General features: G+C 39.3%; 1 protein-coding gene across 2 annotated transcripts in view; it reads right to left on the bottom strand.

Moving 5' to 3' along the window:
- brinp2 (bone morphogenetic protein/retinoic acid inducible neural-specific 2) overlaps positions 1 to 24684 on the bottom strand; it is a 268975-nt gene that overhangs the window by 93003 nt on the left and 151288 nt on the right. For both annotated transcript variants that reach the window (XM_063462358.1, XM_063462360.1), the window contains exons 3-5: positions 20780 to 20970; positions 18327 to 18508; positions 4244 to 4349 (exon numbers count right to left, since the gene is read on the bottom strand). In XM_063462358.1, the coding sequence (XP_063318428.1) occupies positions 4244 to 4349; positions 18327 to 18508; positions 20780 to 20970 (479 nt within the window). The remainder of the gene's footprint in view (positions 1 to 4243; positions 4350 to 18326; positions 18509 to 20779; positions 20971 to 24684) is intronic.

The raw sequence follows: 24684 nt of genomic DNA on the forward strand, positions 1-24684 counted from the left end.
TGGTTTAAGTCTTCATTGTGCTGGAAAAGAAGACAATCCAGTACTTTGTTCATTTCAGTTCAACTGCGTGAACGCACAAAGCCAGAGAGCTTGACTTCTTCATTTAATTCACAGGCACTTGGTAACTGAGTCTGACTGGGCACATGTTTTAAAAGCTAAAGCTAGCTAACTTAGCAAAGGAAAGCTGACCGAGGAATTCCAAATCCCAGCAAAGACGTTTTCCTGTGTTGGCAGATTAATATGATGCACACTTGGTATTTACACTAGTTTATGAAATATTCACTACAGCTTTGTGAGAACTTCATTCATGTTTTCCTTTAAATGAAGAAGCCTCAGTATCTATAATATTAATATCTCTATCTGTAATATCTCTTCGTGTCTCTTTATCTCTTGAACCCTCTTAAAAACGCAAAACCTAGTCTTTCTTACATATCTGTAATTATTTGCATATAATGCAAATCTTGGAATAAATATTAATATTTTCTGCATCACATTGTCTTTTATTTGTTTCCTTTCTTCTGTTTTGAAGACAGCTTGAGACGTGTTTGAGTCTCAAGGTTCTGCTGACCTTTCACTTTCATTTGTTAATCTTTTGTAAGGCACAGACTCAAAATTAGTGGCAACAGGGTTTATGAAATATTGAATCCAAATTTGATAGTTTTAGTTTAAATTGCTGTCCATCAATATGTAGGGAGTGTTTTAGGTGAAAGGACCAATAGTGAGTGTCTGCAGTCTACTGTGAAACACGATGGAGGCTCTGTCATGGATTGGAGCTGCATTTCAGCCCATGGTGTCGGGGATCTAGATAAAACCAATGAAATTAGCAGAAAACTACCACCAGATTGTGATCCACCATGCAATTCCATCTGGCTTTATTTTTCATTATGACCTTAACAATCTTGAAGCACTGTGGGATCATGATCATTTACAGAAAACAGATCAAATGAAGCCAGCATCCAAGGATGAATTTTGAAATGGCTGTCAAGAAAGCCTGTAGAGCTACTTAAAGAAATTAAAAGAAAGCTTGCCTAAGAAAATTGAAGCTGTGTTGAAGAATAAAGGAATAAAGGCAGTACAATTCTAACTTTCAAGCTAGTTTGAATTGTACAAACTCTGCTCTGCAAACCGATGCTGCACCAATTTGCATTCCACACACAAAATAAGTGTTGCTAATTGAGCCTTGTAGCAGTGGAGGCAAGAAAGGAATTCACTTATTGTCGTATATTGTCACGTGTAGGTCCTACTGTATCTAGGACCTATGTCATATAGACAGCCTATGTAAATGGCAGTATCAGAGTGCAGAATCTTTTTGTCATGTATTCATGTTCACTAAATGTTGTGTAACGCCGCATTTTTGACAATCTTTTCGAACCTCCAGACCTGTGCGTGCTGACTAAAGTTATTTCAGTAAACTGCACTGCAGTAAGGCGATCGGAATCTAAAGATCACGTGATTGTTGATGCAACCTCCAACGTATGAAGGCACATGCACTGAGTCTCTGCCCATATTATTCTTCATGTATAATTTGTCGTATTGTGCAATTTAAAATGTAGAAAGTGTAATAGTGTTTTAGTTTTTTTTTCTAAACCTAAGCTTGGATGTAATGGAAGTTATGTGTCATGGGACTAATGAACCTTGCAGATGCCATGAAGAAGTCCACACACAGTAAGGTGTCACTAGCTGAGATGACACATGTACAAAGCCCCACATCGTTTATTTGAACAGCAACATTTTCCATCAGTGTTTTAACATAGTCAAAAATTGCACTTAAAGAGTCATCTAAAGTTGGATTATTTTAAAAAATCAGACACAAACATGCAAACAAATCCTACATCATTATATCCAGATCTGTCAGCCTCCAGCACATGCACCAAAACATTTACAAAGGCCAGGTTATCACACTGCAAGTAAACATGTCTGACTTCCTGAATAGACTGTTTTCTCATGGTAAACAGCTGTCTTAACTCCTTTTTCCTAATTAAAGGAATGAGATATTGATCCTGTTATCTCTGGCAGAAAACTAGAAAACTGGAGTTGCTTACTACCTTACTGTTGTATTTTTTCAACAATCACTCAAGTTGAAATCAACAGCTCCGTGTGTTCAGGCACAAAAAATATATGTAGTGAAGACTAGATGTGAAATGTGACTACAGTGTCCTTCACTGTTTCAAATGTTTGGTGTTGAATAATGTCTAGGAAAGTGTTTTTGTTGAACATTATTATGAAACCCATAAGATGAACTTGATGAAATGTCATTACCTTTTAGGCATTGGTTTAAGAAATAATAGCACAAGAATTCACACAAGAAAAAATTAGTTTTTGGAGTTCAGTGATCTAATTCTCCTTTTTCCTCAAGTCCAAGTGACACTTAAACTATGTAAACAAAAAGAAGACTGAAAAGAAGAGGCCAAACGTATTGGCCAACACCCCTCATGCTTTGAACTCTGGTGTTTTCAGTCGCATTGCTACAGGTGTATAAAGTCGCGTGCCTAGCCATGCAGTCTGTGAAAGAGCTCACTGAATTTGAGCGTGACGCTGTAATAAAATACAATCACTGCAACAAGTCAGTTCATGTAATTTCATAGTCCATGTTCAACTGTAAATGCTATTACTGCAAAGTAGAAGTGTTTAGGAACCACAGCACAGACCATGTAAAGTTACAGAGCAGGGTCACTGCAGAAGCACACAGTGCATAAAATGCTCTGCTGACTCACAACCTGCAGATTTTAAACCTCCTCTGGCGTTAATATCAACACAAAAACAGTTGCAGAGAATTCCATGACATGGCTTTCCACAGCTGAGCTGCTTCTGTAGCTGTAACGTGTAGGTGGCACTTAGTCACAGTGATGTTTGACCACAAACTAAAAACCATGGTTATCAGACATTAACTAAAGTGTGATCACAATCATTACACATTACACATTTAAAACCCTTCACAGGATGCCTACAGTTATAAAAATACCAAAACTGTTTAAAATTGTACATGAAAAGTGGTAGTGGTGTCCAATAGATGCTTTTAGCATTTTAGCATCTGGATAAAACACTAAATACTAAGAGAAGCAGTGTAAATACGCCAGTTGATACCCTGATGTACTGACCTTAAAACAGTATTTACACCCAACAGTTGATGTAGCTCTAGACCTGTGCTTAGTTCAGCCCCCGAACTGATTTAAGTGGATGAGATGTTAAGAATTACTTAGTCAAACTGGTGTGTAGAACAGTTCATTCAAAACCTAAAAAGTAAGAGTACTCAAAAAAGTAAGTATAAGTCAGCAAGATGATGACAACAAGCAAGGTAGGAACAAAAAACAAATAAAATGAAGGGGGGAAACCTTAAGGCATTAAAGATTAAACAACACATCCATGACAGGTTATTTTAATCACGTAAAGCTCTAAATAGGACAGTTTACTGGAAAGAAAATACCAGCATAAATGTGACTTTTTATTAATCACCAATGGAAACTATAGTAATTTACTGTATCTACACATTTCATATGTTCACACAAGACTTTAGCTTAAATAAAAGATATTTTAATAAACATAAACTTACAAAACACGAACAGAGAAAGTTCATGATGCCAGATGGAGCCAAAAAGAGTGCAACCTTATATCCTTATCATCTTAGAGCCTAAGAACCCTCAGATGAGCTGCATCAGCTGATGACCCCCCTTAATTTTTAGCATGAGTATCGACAAGGAAACACTCCCAGTACAGAGGGATGAGTGTCATGATATTCACTAATAATTTGGTGATAAATATAAGCAAACAGTGTTTTACTTTACACATTAACACTTCAGCTTTACTTGTGCACTGAGTGCTCCAGGTAAGGAAAGGTTAGGCTGAGGTCAGTGTGGCCAGACATGCTTTATCTACAGCCTTGGTAAGATAACAGATTCTCTGTGAGCCTGAGCGCCACTGAGGCAGAAACAGACATATAAACTACTGCAGCGTAAAGTAAAGGGTCATCCTGGCCAACTACTACAACACTGGAGGCGAAAGGCTTGGCATGGTGGTGGATGGAGGTGGCAGAAATGTGTGAGTTCAAGTGTGTGCGTACAAAAAGGAGAAAAAACTTATCCCATAAGTGGATCCTCCAGGGCAGAGGCTGTGTGTTTCCATGAATTTAAAACACAGTATATGGGGAAATATGTATGTGTGTGTGTGTGTGTGTGTGTGTGTGTGTGTGTGTGTGTGTGTGTGTGTGTGTGTGTGTGTGTGTGTGTGTGTGTGTTGTGAGCCTTACCCTTTAGGTGGATCTTATTTTCCGGGCTGTGCACCAACACCGAGCTAACTGAATCCAAGCTGTCGTAGTTACTGCAGCCGAGAGGGCCTGTCCTTGTTTCGGTTACCTAGGAAATAGAGGAGGGATAGCTCTGTTTACTTCAACAGCTACCTCATCCACTAATCAGTGGATGAGGTAGCTGTTTGTTTCTCTTTCTGGCAGTCATGTACACAGCTGTAGCAGGTGAAGTGTGTGAAGGCAGGCAGAATACTGGATGTGGCAGAGCCCTCTGACAGCAGAGAAACTGTCACCATCTTTGGCTTCACTCATACACCTGCAGACACAGCTGTGTGCAACGTGAGGACTTTCTTCAAAGAATGGTGGAAAATATGTGAAGAAAAGTATAAAGTTAACAGATGCAGATACTTGTGAAGGACTCACAAAATCAAATATTGAAAGGTAGGCTGTTAAGCAGCTGTTTTTAGTAGAGGCAATAAGCATGGTAATGACCACTTTTACATGTTAGTGTTCTTAAATCATCAAAATCTGCAAATTTCTTAAATATTACACTATGTTTATTACTTTTATGACTATAATTATTCCTATTAGCAGAAATCATGATATTTGTTGTTCCATTGAATTATTACAAATGCATCTTACTTAAAATGTTCATATAATCTGCTGATTTGTCTGGGCCTATGTTTTTATCACAGCGTCACAGACATGATTGCTTTGTCCAAACCCCACAAATTTAACAGTATGTCTGTAATTCTACTTCATTATTAATTTTAGATACTTTGTGGTATGTATTTAAGATTATTTACCATGTAGTCTCTCTTATTATTAGGGTTTAAAAACATATTTCTATTCACAAGTTAAAAATAAATAAATACATATAATTTATCTTGGCTTTAGAATAACTGTGAAACACATTTCCCTTAATAAGATTCAAGGCAGCAGGCTTTAGACAGCTGTAATGTTTAAGTGTGACCAATGATAATGCTGCATCTGTTACAGCAGCAAAACACTCAAGAGATAACATGCAAGAACTGTAATTTTAAGTAAACCTTGGAGCTGTTTAAATACAAGGCACTGGTAGTGCTCCACCCTCTCCACCCGTCTTATTCGGAGGCTGTAAAATGGCCATTCATAAACCAAATGCTGACATCACCTTCCAACATAAGATACTTTTGCTACACTACAAGAAATTAAGAATCAAGAATCATGCTCTTCCTTTTTTATATTATCTTTATGCACCACTTCGCACAACCTTACACTCTGTCGAGACAATAAAGACAACTATTACTGATGCAAACATCATTTTTTAAAAATCGCTTATATAACATGTAGATAAAGAAATACTCTCCAGTGTGTATTGTATTTGATTCAAAGGTTTCTTTAAAATGTTAGCAGCATCAAAGTACAGTTATTGTGCATCGAAGTCAGATGCTTAGATAGAGGTTCTAACTGGTCATTCTAGATCCAGCATAGTTACAACTTAAAAACTATGGATTAATCTCCTTCACGTCAGCCTTTGTTGTAAACTAATTACACTCATGTAGTGGTCAATCAAAGATAAGCTAGTGGCTATTTCCTGGCTATTGTCGACAATTCCAGCACAGTGTAAAAAAAAAATCCCCTTCTTTTGGTATGAATATACAACATCATCACTGAACAAAAATATTATAGGGACTTGTTGATTGCAAGTGATGATGACAAGTGATCATACAATACAAAGCTGGCTAGCTGCGCTGGAGTACCAGTGCAACAATCACAGAACTGAACTGAAAATTTCTTCTTTACAAGATGCAAAAAAAGTAAATTGTAATAGTACAATTCAGTTTTTAAAAATATATAAATTGAAGCTGAATATTAGTGGTTTTGAAAGAGATGTAATGGAAATTATGATATGTTGACAATATTGTTCTTGTGACATGAACAGAGGGTGAAGAGAAAAGGTGCACACAGAGCAATGAGTGTAAACAGAAAAAAGGTCACATAAGCGTGACAGATGGAACAAAAGGGATAAAACACAAGAAAGAAAAGAAAATACTGTAAAAAATCAAGCAAACATTATTTTGCAGATATCGCACACAGTTCATTTTCCCGAGCAGTTGTTCAAAATAGAACATAAGAATATGGACATGTCCTCTGGCAAAACCATTCTGCAGCTAAATCAGGCCATTTGGCAAATAAGGTAGCCTGTGCAAATTTGCTGTCCTTAACACAGCCCTGTGCCTTACATCTCCACACTCTGCCTTGCATTAAGATTGGATCTAATATCAAAAGAAATAGAAGTTACCCTTGAAGGCGCTACAGGAGATACACATCTCAAACATCACTCAAATAACCAACTAAAAAAACCAGACACTGCTAAGATGAAGTCAAAGATAAGCTACAGATAAAGGCTAGCAACAAGGAAAGATTAGTGAAGGAGGACGGGGCTGTTTGGGGATGTTGTTTCAGCCACACCTGCCACTGATAATCCCTGCCTTAAAAAGAAACCAAAAGAAACCTGTTGCATCTCATTCATGTTTTGGAATTGGCTGTGTAACATAATCCCTTGGGTTTTTCTTTGTTCACATTAAACTCTACCTCATAGGGTGCGCTCAAACTCTGTGAAGTCGGATAAATTCTATGATTCCACAAAACCAAAGCAGTTTGTATTTTTTTATAAATTGCATGCAGTTAAAATTAAAAGCCTGCAGAATGTGCACAGTGGTTATGAAAAGGTACAAAAATGATCAGGGTAGGATAACTATTTTGCAGATATTTGGCTTTTGAATTATCACTGGAGTAAGAGAAATATAGTACTAACCAAACAGTGCATGCTTTTCCTTTTATTTGTTGTATTTTCGAGGTTATCCTCTGAATCTTTTAGCCAACAAATGATTCTGAATTGGATTTGGATAAGTGGTTAAGAAAGTGGATGGATGGATGGACGGACGGATGGATGCATGGATGGACAGATGGATGCATCGACGGATGGACGGATGGATGGATGGACAGATGGATGGCATTTCCCTTTTTTGTGTTAGTCTCTTTGTTTTCACTTCCTCTTTTATTTTGATGATATCATTCTTCTTCCTGTGTGATTTTTTTGTCCCACACTGACTCATCTTTGTTAAGTTCCATTCTCTGTATATACATACTGTAGTCCTGCATTGCCTTTATCGAGCTGCCAGTCTGTGTACTTCCACCTGCTGGGTGAGTTCTTTGTTAACTCGTTCTAGTTTCAAAGTGGATCCCCGGGGTTTTTCTTTTTGGACCATCCTTTATTTTTGGACCTTGCTAATTATTAACGGGTCTTTCTCTTGTACTTCACCTACTATAATTTTCTCTCTTATGTACACTAAAAAAAAAATCCATCACTTGTGTTATCCCAATAAAACACTTTACTACACCCAGCAGGAATATAAAGGAATACACGCTGCTTAGTGGGGTTCTTTGTGACCCTCAATCTCAACAAAGGAAGTGGAGACAGCAAACACAGCATGACTCACAGAACCACAACTGCCACACTGAGGAAAAATTCATATAATAAATATAAAAAACAAAGTACGAGACTAAAGACCAGTTTAGCTTAAGAGGAGAAGTTAGAGCAGGTATTTCTAAATAATTTAGTTCATAATTTGGAATTTCCAGCTGTAGCACAGACAAGAGGTCACATTCTTGCCAGTAGGCAAGAAAATACTGCCAAATTGTTCCACTGTGGACCCAGTTTAACAGTTTGTTAGTTATTATAATTTTGTCTTTTATATTTTGTGAAACTGAAACGGTCTGTTTCACATTTTTTTAATATCTCAATGTGTCAACTCTTGATCAGTTTTAAAGGATTGCAGTGCAAGGTATTTTTTATAGCTACCATTTACAGGTGTACATTAAACATGTCTCATGCCAGCAAGCTATTGTTAGTAAAAGAAGGCAGCACTGACTGAACTGTATCTGTTCAAAATATGAAAACCTGCTGAAAACAGAAGTAGATTATTGTATTTTTAAATCTCCCAAACTTTAAAGTGCATATATTGTATTGATACCAACACTATTTAGTGCAAGAACTTTTAAAGTTTTTCATTTTTCATGCCATGTTTGAATGCAGAATGAACTGTGAGATCAATACAGCTCGGTAAGTTTTGTTGTAGCAACAAACAAATTCAAACATGTACTACAGATTGTGTAATAAGCATTAAGTTTGATCTTTATTCTTCATTAAGAAAACTAAAGGTTTTAGCCACTTTTCAAGCCCATGGAGAGTGACGGTTTAATACTCAAAACCGACTGCACGGATGCCCCTCCGGTGGTACTCCTTGGGCTCTCGCACTCTGGGGCCCCTGGATGTCTGGAGCCTGGATCTCCTCCATGCCTGCTTCATGCCCTGGGGGACGGGGCTATGGCCCTCCACACCCTCTAGCAGACCGTTACATGGGGAAACCTTCTGTATACAAGCGCGCTGATCCACACGGGTGTGCACACGGGTGTTCACTGTTCGTAGACATAAACTACACCTTTCTTAGCTGCTACTTCAAAGCACATTGTGCGCTGTCTGTGCTGCACAACAACATTCAATATTTAGTATTTATTGCTGTTTACACTTAGCTAGATTAACATGATGGTGTTGTGTTTAGTATGTTGCTTTGTTTTTTTTTTGCTTGTTTTCTATTCTTTTTCTCTCAACAGGTGATCCAGGAGATTTTTTTTTCTCTTTGTCTTTGTAAGTGCCCTTTCTCACTGTCCCTCTTCCCTTCTGTTTTTCTTTTCCTTCCTCTCTTTCTTTCTCCCTTTCCTATCCCCCAATCATGTCTGTCTCATCTGTAACTACTGAAAATAAAATAAATAATAACAACAAAAGTTGATCAAATGGACCAATACGGCAATGCCATGATGATCCATTTGGCAAAATAAATCCATTTGGTATCCTTGTTGGTCTTCAGACAACAATTCTGACGGCTAAAGAACCAAATGGGACAGACAAAAAAAAAAACAAACCGACTGCACAATTAACTTTTTTTTTTTTTTTTTTTTTTTTTTTTTAAACCTGTCCCGTTTGGTTCTTTTGCCATCAGAATTATTGTCTAAAGGCGAAGAAAGATGCCCAACGGATTTACTTTACCAAATGGACCATCCCAGCCTTGCCGTAATGGTCCATTTGATTTACCTTTTATTGTTTATTTTATTTTATTTTTTTTATTTTTACTTGCTAGATACGGGACAGGGGAAAAGAAAAGGGAGAAAGAAAGAGGGGGAAAAAAAAAAAACAGCGGAGAAGAGGGACGGGGATAAAGGGCAAAAAACAAAAACCAACAAAATAAGCAGACAAAAAATACATATATCGATCACCTGGATCACCTGTTGAGAAAGAAAAAAGAAAACAAGCAGAAGAAAACGAGAGTAATAGAATAAACAACATCACAATGATATATGGGAATATAACACTAAATACTTAATATTAAACAGTATTGTTCAGCACGTAAGATCGACAGCGCACAGTGTGCTTTGAGGTAGGAGCCAAAAAGGGTGTAGTTTGTGTGTGTGATCACCTGTGTGTACACCTGTGAGCATGAGCGCGCTTGTATTTAAAAGGTTCCTTAATGTAATGATCTGCTAGAGGGTGTGGGGGGCCACAGTCCCATCCTCCAGGGCATGAAGCAGGTATGGAGGAGATCAAAACTCCAGACATCCAGAGGCCCCCAGAACACAAGAGACCAAGGAAGACCAACAGAGGGGCAGCCGCGCCACTGTCCCAGAAAGAGCTGAGGAGAGTCCCAGATGAGGGATCACTCAGCAGCCGCGGAGCAGAAGCCAGGGGGGGTTGCAGTGACGTGCCCGTGAGCTCCGCCGGCAGCCAGCTGTGCCTGAGTGACCGAGCCCCAGGCCGAGAGGCCGAGGGCACCCCACCCCCGAAGTGGCCCGAACGAGCCCCAAGTTCCAGGCACCGATAAGCAGCCACCAAGGAGTGAGCCGGTGTGTACCCGGATGCCCACCCCCGGACACAAAGAACCACCAACGCACCGATGTCTGAGGGCGTCTGCCACCGGCAGGGGAAGTGGTGGGGGGAGATAGGCCTCCAAACCTTGGAGGGCCTGAGATGTCCCCAGAGAGGTGGCGTCTGATACCCAACCTGACATATAGACACAGACATACAGGCACACTCAAATACAAACATCCATTCCCACCCTCATGCTCTCATAGGCAATTACTCCACACTCAACCAACGTGGAGACAGACATAAAGAGACGCTGTACACACAATCACACTCCCCAAGCGTACTCTAAGAACCGGGTCTAGGTACCCTTGCCCCTGGAGGGGGAAACTGCACCCAGACCCAGGTGGTGTTACCCTTTTCCCTGCAGTGGGGAGAAGCAGACTGCCCCGACTCCGCAGCAGCAGGGAGGCCCCACACACCAGACCCCAGTCGGACGGCCAACTCCTCCTCCTAGCCCCCCCGCTCCAGCAGGCCGCAGAGACCGGGGGTGTGAGAAGACTCCAAACCTCCCTCTACCCGCTCATATGTAGTGTTGATGTATATGTGTTCTAAGGTGCAATTAAAACCCAGGAGGGCATGGAGCTACCTTCCAGAGAGCAGCAGGTAAGCGCATAGCCCCTCCTGATAGCCCTCAATGTCTACGTGTATTTAAAATTGAGAGGTGGGCAACGACGCCAGGGGTGAGGTGTACACCCTGATGGTAATTTGGAGTCCGTGTTGTGAGCCCACCCCCAAGATCCTATATGTACAATTATCACTATAATGTAACAATTTCATACATCTTTTTCAAATTATCTACAGCAATTTTTATTATCATGATTTATTTCTACATAAATTGTGGTCTACATAAATTGTGTTCTCTGTCTGTCGAAATGATAAATGCATCAGAGCTCTCAGCTGTGTTGCAGTGAATACACACCAGGCTTTTTTGTAACTCCTGTGAGGAACTTCAATAATAACCCACCTGAGAGCTGCCACCCTGCCTCTGCTTTTGTTTCAAACTCCCAAGAGCCCTTCAGTGAGTGGATCATTCAAACTAGACCACTTTGTCTTTTGTGTTTACTCAATAACATGCATTGTTCAAACATAGCAGAGTAGTGTGTGTTTTCCTATGATCCTAGAAAGTTTTGTATGGATTTTGTGAGATCAAGTAATGCATTGCTGTTTGTTTCACTCAGCTTATTATGGCTGATGATCTAACAAACTGCTGTTTATACTCTTGTGTACCTTTAACCTCTTTATTGATTCACAAAAACACAGGTTTTATTTTACATCAAATACTTTTCAGCTTTCTTATTAAGTGCACATTTGTTTGGAGTGAAATATATATTTATGCAGGTTTTGCATTGATACCATTCGTGTCCCTACCTTGCAGACGTGCCCTGCATCTTAATCTTAAGTTACCTCAAAGTAATGGATGAAAACCTGAGAACACTTGGATAGAAGAACATTAGTACTGCTTGATCTCTGGATGTTTTAACAGCCCTGATTAGTCATTATTAGTTATTAAAAGTATCTAGAATAATTCCTAAATATACAACAGTGCCTTGTTCATTTTTTACCTCATTTGGGACATGTTTTTATCATTGTGAAACTGGCTTGTTCCATCACATATGAGCTAGAGGACTCACTACTTTAGAAGTCATTTTTCCTTTTATATGGCATCAGCAAATCTAGTTTGTACACCTCCAAGAATTATTGGAGTTTAAGGTCATTGTAGAGGTGTGGTGTTTGTGCTTTACATCATTTTCAGATCTCTGTCAGTGCATTAAAAGTGTTGCCGTGTTCCTTCTTGCGTAATGCGTTGTGATGAGCTTTTATTTAGGACTGGGATTTCACTGTGCACTTCCCCTGCCGATCTTGGCTCTTGCTGACAGTGTGGTAAAAATACCATGCCTTCACTTGCGTCAACAGAGACAGTTCCTCTACCTTTCCAAACAGCAGATTTCACACATACGCTACAGAGGATTTATTTATTTATTTGTTTGTTTATTTTGACTTACAGAAGTGTAGCTTAAACTGAACATGTGAGTTTCTTTTCCTTTACTGCTACAGATAGAGGCAATGCATGTGGCTCCTACCGCCTACTCTCAGCTGCAGAGACAAGGAACCCAAGGGCCTGTATGCACACAGGTCAAGTACATCCCACTCAGTGTTGTTCCCTTTTGGGTGATGAGTGGATGTGGCAGAACATGGCTCGGCAGGTGGCCCGAATGCCATTCAGAGAGCCTCATTTAGCAAATACGTAAAGGATGCTCTTCTCAAAGTGGGAGACTCTGTGTTCGTTGTGTTTGTACATGCGCGTGTGCAGGCAGGTGTGCAAAAACACTGGCTGTTTGAAGTTGCCTGTCAGTCAGAAAAGCTGCTCTAGTCCCTTATCAGCAGGTAAACTAGTTGGTATGTGTGTTTATACTTTTTTAGATGATTTTCACTTGAATGCAAAGTTAAATTCTGAATTTTCATGAAGATGAACACCTACTGCAGATTTTTTTTTATCTATATGCACAACACTCTATATCCGTTTTTGTTTTGACAGCTTGTTTAGTTTTCAGTCTTTTGATGAAAATGTGAGCTAAGTTTTAGCCAACAAACTCTAAAGGCACTGTAACCTGTTTTTCTTTAGCAAACTTTCAGCCTCACTTGTTATGTGTGCTTTTGATCGGTGAATCTTCTGTGTTTTCCGACTCCAGCGGAAAAGGCGCTATTTCTGTGTTCCCACACAGTTTACACGAAACAAACAAAACAGGTTAACTCTTCTCTGTGACTGTGGCTATCATTTCCAAACTGTTTGAAGCTTTAGCTTTAGATCTGGCATTACCATGGCTACCTGGTCTTCCCACTGCAGGGTGGGTTATCATTCAGAAGCTGACTCACTCCCTTGTTCGCTAAATTCATGTTTTCATGCCTGGAGTTTGACTGAGTGAAGGTAAACGGTTACATAACACTAATACAGTGATATTTCTTAAATAAATGACAGGCTGCCATCATTTATTACTCATTCCTTTTCACAGCAATACGACTATATCAGACTGAAAGTAGCATTTCATTTACATGCCACATGAGCTTGCCTTTTCAGAACTGCTTACAGGGGTGTTGTTGTGCATCTATCGGGGTACGGCTAGCCAATAATTAAATCCCAATTTAAAATTTTCAGTGTGTCAAAATGTGCTATCTTGCTTATTCCTTACTATTCTGATCTCTTTTGAGTTAATCACATCAAATGATGTTTAATAATTCAAGCAATAAACTTTTGACAAAATGGCTAATACCTTGACAATGACTCTGCTTACTGTCAGGTCATGTTAGCATGCAATAATCTTGATTCTTGTTTCATGCAGAGCACAAATCCATGCAGCAACAACATCCTTGCTATATATTCAAGATGGCACTTGAGTCTCTATTTTGGGTTTTGTTACACTGGTACTCTGCAATAGAAAAAAAACCTCTATTTTCTTGCTGCGTTTCCCGCTAGTATCAGTCTAAAGGAAAAGAAAGAAGCAGCTGTAACGGCTAAACTTTAAGAGGTTTAACACACTTTTACTGCCCAATAAGCCGGGTTTATTTTATTTGGCTGAAACCTGGAGAGTAGGTTAGCCGATAAAAAGAGTTTAGAGATGCTCATGACTGCTTGCTAACTGCAGTTTCATAGGTTGTCTTGGTGGTTCTTAGCTGACTGTGGTGTAATTTAGCCTCATTAGCCTCTTGACACAGAAACGAATGTGTCAGACATTTCTGTTCCAAAGTAATTCTGGCTCAGCAGGTAATATATTTCTGGAAATTTCTGATGTAGTGGTATCCCACTGCAGAAGTGATCCTAGTGATTCTAAATGGAAGTGCAAGGATTCATATTTTTGACTGTGGATGGCAGATGAGATGGATGGATTGAAAGAAAGTTGTGGCATTTGAGGCTTTATGATAATGTTACCTGCACACTGCTCTATTCAGATTTCCTAAACATGTTAAGCTGGGAGGACCTTGGGGTCATGAGGACTGGAAATGGGACTGGGAAGCTGCTGGTTTGCGCAGATTCCAAATATGTAGCAGAAAATGAACAGATTAATTAGATGACAGATTTGTCGAGCAATTAACAATTCAATTTCACCCCAGGGTGAAAATCTTTGAGTGAAAGGGACCAGGTTGGGCATTTCCAAGTTGACCTACAGTGAAAGCAAGGCTTCATTTGAAGAATTCCTTCATTCAGAAGTCATAAAGATATTCCACGGATATATGGAGATATTTTCAGGTGCAGAACTACAGCAAAGTTAATGCTAAATGAGGCTTATTTTTATGTGTAACTTCAAGAAAGTAATTACATCGTGGACGTTTAGAGAAAGGCATTCAAGTTGAACATTTTAGCCTGTTAATTAAAAACAGTTACATTATACAGTTTGTATATGGGCTTGTCGGACAGTAAAATTTACATTTCCATCTTTTTCCACATGAGATCAGCAGCATTTCAAATGTAGTTTTATTCGAGTTTTCCTGTCAGCTGGAGTCTTTTGAGCTTGGTTTGTTTCTTCACTGGTATACCTTCAGGGCCACACTGGTCTCCTCTTATGTTGAGCTGTTGCATCTAGCTCTTCCAATTTTAATGTTACCCCATCCCAGTGCTTTCCCTCTCACAAAAAAAGCTGAACTCTCTGAGGTTGGCCGTGGGGTGGGCTTTGTACTTTTTGAAAGAGTCTGAAGAGTCAGTGGTGTGCCCACTGCAGCTGACAGTGGGTGTTACTCAAGCATTTTAGAACACTTCTTGACTTTCTGTGTCTATTACCTCACACGCCCAGGAATAGCTGTTTTAATGAGTTATGATCAAAAGTTCTTAAGAATAACATTTTTTGAAGCTTTCCCTTTGTGGAATTATGTACAACTAAACTTAACTAGTTCACAGAATATTACTCATACTGCATACACCAAACTGGGTATAGTGGGCTGTACTTTCAAACTGAGTGCTTACACACTCCCAACAGATAGATACAGTATAGCCACCATTACATCACATACTGGTCTCTGGTTTCACATTTGAAACCCTCAACATTAGCATTTTACTGACTGCCCCATTGTTCTACTTGAGCCAGAAGTGACCATATTAGGAAACCATGTTATTTATCACATAATTGCCTGTTTTAGTACATCTTTCAATAATAACAGCCACAATATTAACTTTGAACCTTGACAAAAAAGTTAAGAAATAAGTTCAACTCTGTATAATTGCTATGAAGGGACGATTTAGCTAATAATTTAGCTTTTTTTTTTTACAAGACTTCAACAATTCTTCATGGGAGTCATGATTGACAACAAACCATATGAACTGGACGGGCAACCAGCTTTGACAAGGGGACATACAGCTCAAGTCACTTTGCTATTTATTTCAAAATATTCCAAAATCTCAGGTGGCTGAGGCAGTTTTTGTGTTTTGCAATTACAAGTAGGGTCGTACTTTAAAACATCCTCTTTTTAGTTTCAAAGAGACATGACAGGTACTTCCCAGAGTTTGACCTGCACAGGCCCATCCACTCAGTGTCATCCTTTGTCATGCTCGTCATTACGATTGCTGCAGAACTACTGTTGATCAAATAATAATGAATTCAGTAAATATATATTTAATTGAATCGATATGGGCAAATTGCGTGAATTAGTGTAACTTACTTTACTGAGACTTTACTGGGTGGGCCTGGACCCCTTGAAGCCCATCCAAAGAGTTAATGCTGATGGGAGTGATCTTTAAAGTCAGCTTCAAGTTGCCATTAGAAAAACTGCAGTTTTGACTTATCTTCCAGCCACAGAGATGCCACCGCTATGAACTACTTACATCACTCAAATTAAACCACTATATTTTTAGCTGATGTCCATTTGGTCGTTAACACTTGGATTAGAGCATTCACACTCTCCTTTACAAAAGCAGAGCCAAGAGGCAACATCTCCAAAAGCTGATTCTGTTCATCTGGACGTAGCGTTTTGTGGGAGAAACGTTTCGTCACTCATCCAAGTGACTTCTTCAGTCTCAGCTGACTGCAGGTTTTCCCAATCTTATAAACAGTACATTTGCATAATGACTGAAACCAGCCCACTGAAGGAACAATGGGCTGGGAGGTCAGTTCCTTAAATTTAATTATGCTACGCTACGTCCAGATGAACAGAATCAACTTTTGGAGATTTACTTACCTGGATGATTGAGCATGCATCAAGAGAAAACATGGTAACTAAGGACCTGATTTCAGAGATAGAGCTCAAACTTTGTTTTTACTTTAATAATACCGCTCGGCAAATATTTCACTACATATCGATTCTTCTGAAACTCCAATAATTGCATTAATGATTTTGTTGAATCAGACCAAATACAGTAAGCTGGCTGTATACATGACTGATACGTGACTGTAGGAATGCAGTTCACTATGCATGAGAAGCAGCTGGGTTCTGGACGCGTTCTTCACAGAATATCACTGGATGGACTGAAGGCAGACTAACTGATGTGGAAAACAGATCTAAATGGTCGCTACTAATTTATTTATCTGCCATTGTGGACTTCTTTGCAGAAGCTGACGGATTGTTTCAGTGCGCCAGTCACTCATTAGCCTCCCCCAGCAGACACAAACGGATCACGCAGAGCAAAGATTTCAGTTCATAATTAATTCAAGCTTAGCAGCCTTTTCTGCAGTGGTGAGATGCAGCGCTCATACTTTGCATACTTAAGTAAGCAAGAAAATTCCTTTGTTTTGATTTTGCTCACGTACTAAAGCGACGGTTTGCTGGGATAAACCGTGTCAATAAACATAAAAGCTGTAGGCACGCAGAGGTTATCTTTTTTTTTTTTTTTGACCAAGCCTGCATTGTAGGGAAGTTTGTTTTGATGCTGCTTTCACTGAGATTCCCTTTAGCTAAACAAACTTTTCTCATTCATTAAAATTCCATTTCATGCCCTCGTACTAATCAAACTTTTCTCTCTCCCAGTAAAAGCTATTTGCAATAAGTCCAGGAGTCCTTTGTGTTGCCCGGTTCTTGTGCACAACCATTCAAGGCTTTTTGGGAGAGCAATCAAGTACTTCAGGGTCTGTTTTAAAGAGACTGTTGGCAGCCAACAAAGGTCTGAGAGCCAATCTCACCTCTGCATGCCGTGTTTTCGGCGACTGTGCTTGGAAAGGAGCCACCTCGCACAAGGTACGCACAAGGCTGACACTTTGCAATTACTCATTTCAATCAGATTTCATATTTAAGTTAAAGCATGAAGGCATGGTCCACCCACCCACACACCTGCTGTCATCAAGTGAAAGCCAACAGATTTGTTCTGATGTGAAAAATGCATTGCTCGGTTAAGCTTTGCTTCCAGTCTGGAAGGGAGGGGATTTGGGAAGGTAAAACCAGGCAGAGAGGAGATAATAGGATTTATTTGACTGTGTTTTTGAGTGTGTTTTCAACAAAACTGCGCCTCGTCACAATTAAAGAGCTTGCACAAGCCCGGAGGTGGATTTTGGCTAAGTGACGACTCACCACATCAAGTGTTGAGTGTGCAGGTAAATAAAATGAACTTGGCTGTAAGAGTGTGTTAAAATCGCTTCAAGTTTGACAGTCGCAGCCACTTCGTTGCTAAAATCAAACAGCTTTATTTGAAAAAAAAATTATGATAATTGTGTTTTTAACCCTTGTGTGATCCAGATGCATACACCCACACTGAAGCCCGTGAGAATGTGCTGCTTTTCACATCGGGACTTTGGAGAAACTTGATATTTGCCATGCTCTGGTGCCTCTGTGGGTTATAGCACATGCACTGTCCTTTTAAACCAGCTTGCTACATTTGAAAAATGTTGTGCACTTGCTTTCATCTCTTGCCAGCTTTTGAGCAACGACGCACCTTGAAAATATGCTTTAAAAAAAGATTGCTTGTTAGAGCCATTTATTTTAGGTGGAGCATGGAGCAATGCATTTTAAAGGGACAGTTTTATAGGAGTGTTAATTTGTGTGTCTTTTTTTTCTGTAACTCTTTTTGAATCTAGAGAATTGCAAACACTCAGAAACACACATTTGCATATACATGGTTTATACTGAAAACTAATTTCTTAGTAAATCAAAGACTATACATCTGAGCCTGTGCTCCAGGTGCATTTGCTGTGTGAATGTGAACAGTACCTTAATAGCAGAGGTGGCAATCTGGAGGTGGTGCAGTCGCCTCAGGGTGCTCTCTCGATCTGTGAAGTAGGAAGCGGCCAGCTGATGGAGCAGCTCCAAAGACACTACTGAGCTGTTGCTGTTGCCTTCGGACTTCTTATTCAGCTTCTGCTTGTCCAGGAAAATGGTCAGAGACTCTTCTCCTGTGGATCGATGATAATTATTTTACAGAGCACTCTGTGATGAACAGTTTTCATTGAGAAAATCATTTGTTTCTTTCTGAATCCTCTTTAACATGGATAAAAAGCCAAATGAAGAAGAGCGCGTACGTTATATTTGGAAAAACTGGAGTGACAATCTTTGAGTTTGACATTTCTTTGGAAAGGCCTTCAGCGTCTCGCTGCGGTTTTGTGGTTTGTCTGCTGTGGTGCAGATACTGTATCATTTGGATTGGCAGCAACAGAACCATTGCCACTAAAATTGGACACAAGCAAGAGAGGAGGTTGTATTCCTTCCCCAGACACCAATAGTTTGAAAATATGAAAGGCGAACGTGGCATTTATCTCGTGCAAGCTAAAACATGTAAGTAATATACAGCGTGAGCAAGTATTTCTCAGCAATGCCAGCAGCTACTGATGTGGGAAACTTTTTAACAAATCACATGAGGCAGGATTCTCTTACTGTAAATGCACCAAACACCTTTTTATTTGCTCGTGTAATGTCCAAATAAATTGCAGACAGCTCTTACTGTAATTTCTCTAAAACTTTGTGATAAGTACAATTACAGGGCACTACAGGGAACACTTTATTCCCAACCTCCCTAAATTGAATCTGAATGGGAGCTTAAGTGCGATCTTTAGCAAAGCCGCCACTCCAAAAGTGTCTTGCTAAGCATAAGTTTTGCCTAAGTCTTAGAAAAGCCACACTTTCTTGGTCTTCAACAAAGCACACCATTATTTATGGATGAGCGCCAAGAGGCTTTAAAGCCATTCAGAGAAACACAGAGAGACTAACTCTGATCTGAAATTCATGGGTGTTCAGTTATTTGGGAAGCGCAGGGTGTTTATATTTACCGCCACCTTTTCATTTGAGTTTCTATTGCAAAGTGCAATGTGACAACTATAACAGCCAAAAAGTACTTTTGTTCTCAAAGTGTAATGCAATTCATTTTATTAATGTAAAAAGTACCTTTCTGAGGCTGAGTGGCTTTTTGGGGGGGGGGATTAATCAGTTTTTCACTCCTCTTTCACTTTCACTCAACTGTTTAACAAAATACACTTAGATGTAACCACAGCAGAAGAAAAGAGAACAAAAAACAGATATTTCATGCATTTTCACTCTGCTACAGTAATCAGTATGCAGAATGGATCTGCCCATTTAGTCGAGGCTGTTAATTACACATAGACACTATCAGTGTGACACTGCATTCATCCCGGCTCCATCTCTGAAACTGCTCCAATGCATACATTCAGTGATAAGTGGCATTAAAGTTAGGCGTCTGCAGACGTGAATATCAGAGCGGCTGTTAGGAGACTGTTCCTGTGAGAGAACCGGATTTGTCTGCTATGTGAACTGTGTGTATCCAAAGCCAGAGATGTATGGGTATTTTGGTATTAAACATTTCAAGCCTGAACCGTGAAATAATTGAAACTGAACCTTCTGACAATTTTTTAAAAAGAAATGAAATTAATTATTAATTTGCACATTTGAAGTTTTTTTGTGTTTGTTTTTTTCAATTTATTGCTGAAAAATGTATTGTGCAATTTATGTTGGTTATTCAAATATGATGCACTAGGCGTTAAGTTATAGACTAATTATATCATTGTAAAATCTGCAATTTCATACATTCATAGCATATTTTATGTGGCTGAATGATCTGAGTAACCTAGGATTGTAAATCCTGACCGGGTCCTTAGATATGCCTAGACTCACTATCACTCCTTGCAAATGTACCTGTATATCTGCACTATACTAGTTGATGACTGAGATTAGGTGTTTATCAATATCACTAGGTTGTCATCTTGAACACTACACAGGTCTCACTCTTGTTTTTGTGACCCTCACAAGATCGATGCTGCTGCCGATCTGTTTTGTGAGTTACTTCTCTCCTTGGGGATTGAGGCAAAAAAGAAATCCATTGAAGAAACACGGGGGTATGAAACAGGTCATTTTAATCCCTCTTCTGCTCTGCGAGGCTCTAATGTTCATCAGAGGGAACGATGAGTGGAAAATTACCTCTGAGGGAGACAAGCATTGTTGAGTGCTGCAAGTGCAAGATGTAAGCATTGTTGCTATTTCTACTTAATACGTGAGACTCTTTCTTGGTATAAAAGGACAGCTAGACTCCTGGAGCTACACTAACACAGGCAACATCCTCTGAGACCTAAAACGAACGGTTTCTCTATTTCTGGCGTGTCCCGACACTTCCTAACCCGAGAATAAAGGAGAGTGTGTCACCTGCAGTCCTCCCTTACCTCCCAGGGTGGCAGAAACCAAGAAGTGGGTCCCGTACTTCTTGATGAGGTTTTCGTTGATTTGCTGCAGGGTTGGTCGTCGGCCCAATAACCGCAGGTTGCGTAGGAACTCTGGTGCTAAGGGCAATGGAGATTTGAGGAAATCTCTCTTCTCCGTAGCCAGGCTGTTCACCTTCCAGTGGCTGAACTCCCTGAAATTATAAATACATGAAAAGGTGATTACATGCTCGAGCATTTTAGCATGATGTGGAATTACATGCAACTGACTAGAATATACTGCTAAATATAATGACAGGAACATTTAAGGTTACAGTCATACATTTCTGAAGTGACTACAGAGAGAGAGTCTACTTATTGCACAATGGTCCCTGGAAAATCATGACTTGCTGTCTTTGCATTGTGGGATTGTCTTGACCATTATATGTTAAAAAAAGGTCTCTGCAGGTCACAAAAAAAGAAACGTCTTATCTATTCTTATCTATAATGTGATCCTGTTGGCCAACGTCATAAAGAGCACAGACAAAGAGACACTTGTTGTGGCGTGTTAACGCTGTATGTATAAGAAACAGTCTGGTGTATGAATGTGTGAATGTATGAATAAAGTAAAGTACTCTGAATGGTCAAAAATTTAGGAATTGTGATAGATATTTAGGAATTGTGATAGATAATGTGCAAATCTGTGACAAAATAAAGATATATTTATATATGATGAGCTACACTGAGAAATATTCAAAAGCCCCAACATGAGTACAGATGTAGGAGTCATGCAAAAAAGCAAATATTCACGGGATAGTCAGGGGTTAAAGTGGGATGGTGGGGAACCGTAAAATCAGCTGCAGTGGCTCGGCGTTTGGAAAAGAATTAAAGCTAAACTTCTATCGTAAACTCGAGTCATTTTTCTTTGTGTCCAGGCTGGCATCAGCTCACATGTACTGCTGTGGCTCTGAGGTTTACTGCTCTTGCTTGATTTTACACAACTGAATTCAATAAGCTGTAAGCAGATGTTTCACAGCTATCTTAGCAGATTTCTATTCAGTCCACTGACATACTGTTTTTACACCAGACAATATAGAGTTGGTATAAAGGTTTAATGAATTTTAGAACCATCAGCTGAAATTCAAATTCATCAATTGATATAACCTAAATGACCATGAACACCACAGCCACCGTTGGCCAGTGCAACACAGTGCTTTACTGTAAATTCACAACAATGTGGTGAGCTGACCTGCTTATCCTGCACTAAATAAAAAGCACTGGTGATGGAGGATATAGGAGGGTCTTTTACGTGTTCTTGTTCCATCCATTTAAATCCAAATCTGGTTTGATTTACAGTGATGTAAAATAAAACCAGGGTGTCAAATGTGTTTGGCTTAAAGAAACAAGCCTGTTTTGAAAATGTAAGGAATAGAAATTACAAATATTGGATATTTGTGCAAAAAATGTGAAGAGTAGCAATAGAAAGTTGTCAAAAAACAAATACTCAAGTGAAGTACAGATACCTGAAAATTCTACCAAAGTAGAGTAACAAAGTATTTGTATTTTTTTTCTTCACACTTCTGCAGACAGATAGCCTGGGGTAAGAAGATCACACACCCCGGGCATTCCAAGGTTTGGGACTGTAAAGAAAGTCCGTGTTTTCCACCAAATACAACCTGTGACTCACATTAAATGCAACATGGATGTCAGGAGACGCTATCAGTATTCTCAGTTGCGGTCGTGTTTGTTCACATTTAATCCAGTGAAATCTGAAAGATGAATGTGGTAATTATTAAATGGTGCTGGAACTTTACATTTGGGACATGTTCTTAATTAAGCAAATTAGGTTCGACCACGCTGGGCTTTCTGTAACCAGCAACACTATTTTCAGATTGCTGTTGAATATCACTGATAAATTCAAGAGACATCACCCTTCTGTATTCAGTCAGTGTCAAATGCCTCATAAGAGCCTCAGACCTTTTAATCTCTTCTTGTTATGACTTTAAAATGATAGCAGAAAAAACACTAACATGTAATCTGCATGGTTTACATATATTGGTGTGTTAAACCCATTATAAGTATATTAAGCCCATAAACAACTATGAATAAACCTTTTAGTTACTTTAACGTAGCAGCTTATTGTTTTGATTTCATGGTCTCTAACTGTACAGATTTGATTCAGTCTGGCAGCTGTTATGATAAGCTGCCTGGGAGCTGGTGCAGAGAAAATAGTTTCTGGACTCACACTTGGTGGGTGGCTAGAAACACCTGTCAATATTAAAATTAAGAATATGAATATATAACATTTCTGCTTGTTGACTGTGCAGCCTTGCATGAAGAAATTGGTCAAAACATGTCAGTGTTGTGATTAGAGCCTGGTATGATATGCCCAAGTGCCCAGCTGTCTTCGTTTCAATCAAACAAATAAATAAAGTTAAGCTTAAATGAACGTTAACCACTATGGGAAAACATTTTAGCAGTGGGAGTATTGGGAGGGTTTTTTTTTTCCAAAAGTCATACAGCAACAGCTCTTTCATCACATCCTGTTGAGAACTTGAACTTGAAACCTTGCATCATGTCTAAAGTACAGTAATCCCAATCATGGCCTAAAATGACATGAAAAGTTGGCAGTGCATATACTTGATTTGAAAGAACTTTCTCCTTATAAACAAATCCAGGATGTCACATATAAGTTTGCAGCCTTAGCAAAGTTTAAATAACTAAACCTCTGGTGAATCCAGTTCTTTAGCTGTCCAGACAAATGCCAGTGGCAGTGACAATGACCTTAAAAGTGGTCAGAGAGAGAGATGAGTCTGGAAAAGCATTTTAAGTGACTGATGGTCATTTCATCACTTTACTACTTCAACAGTGGAACCCTGAGGTATGTGAGGAAGATTATGCAAATCTCAGAAGAAAAGTACAGATCCACCTCATCTGCATAAATTTGCTGGCAAAACAAGGGAAGTTGAATCTTAGCACATTATGCACCAAACAAAATGCCAGCAGTGATACACTGCTTTCCCATGAGTGCACTCTTTCTCTCTTGCGCATACTCACAGTGGAGCATTCACAGAGGGAGACACATATGCAATATCATTGTCTCACTTGCACTAGCTGCTCTCACATTGTATTTTTATGGTCAAAAGTTTACTATTACCAACACAAAATTGTAATTATGCTGTTGACAGCGTTGTGACTACACTACAATACGCTACTTCCTGTAATAATACAAAGTAAATATGCATAGGTCATTCAGATAGTACTACAGTAAAGACAGCAATGCACTGTAATTAGTTTTTAGTTCCTGCATTGCATATTAGTCTTCAAAGGAGAGCTCAGATTTGTAGCCATTTAGCACATGGCATGACAAAGCCTTCCTCAGAAGGAATGGCCTCAGGAGCGTACGGTCAAACTAGTGCTTCATTAGGAGGTTCATTCTCACATAATGCACCAATTAATGTCTGTAGTCTGGCCACAGTCACAGCACAATTTGTTCACGCTATCATTAACTCTGGCCACATTGTTCTCCCATGAAAGGAGGGCAACTCAGGGAAAGCAAGTTGGAAGGTACAGTTTAATGCTGCAAAAAAAAAGTGTTAAAAAAAAAAGATCAAGAAGCGCAAGATAAAGCTTTGTTTTCTCACTCTTGTGTGTTTTCTTCTCTGCACTCTTTAACTTAAAGATTCAAATTATACAATAACAAAAAGCGCTCAGATTCATTAAATTAGGGCTGGGTATCGTCACTGATCTCTAGAATCGATTCAATTCCGATTCACAAGGTCAAGAATCGATTCGATCCACGATTTCATTTGAGTCGATTCGAATCGGGGAAATTTTGACTCAGACAGTCAGAAATATTATAATTCTGATCATGCATCAGTACATTTCCATATTTTTTGTCTATAAAAAGACAGCTGACACTTGTGAGA

Source organism: Pelmatolapia mariae, linkage group LG18, assembly GCF_036321145.2.
Source record: "Pelmatolapia mariae isolate MD_Pm_ZW linkage group LG18, Pm_UMD_F_2, whole genome shotgun sequence".
NCBI lineage: Eukaryota > Metazoa > Chordata > Actinopteri > Cichliformes > Cichlidae > Pelmatolapia > Pelmatolapia mariae.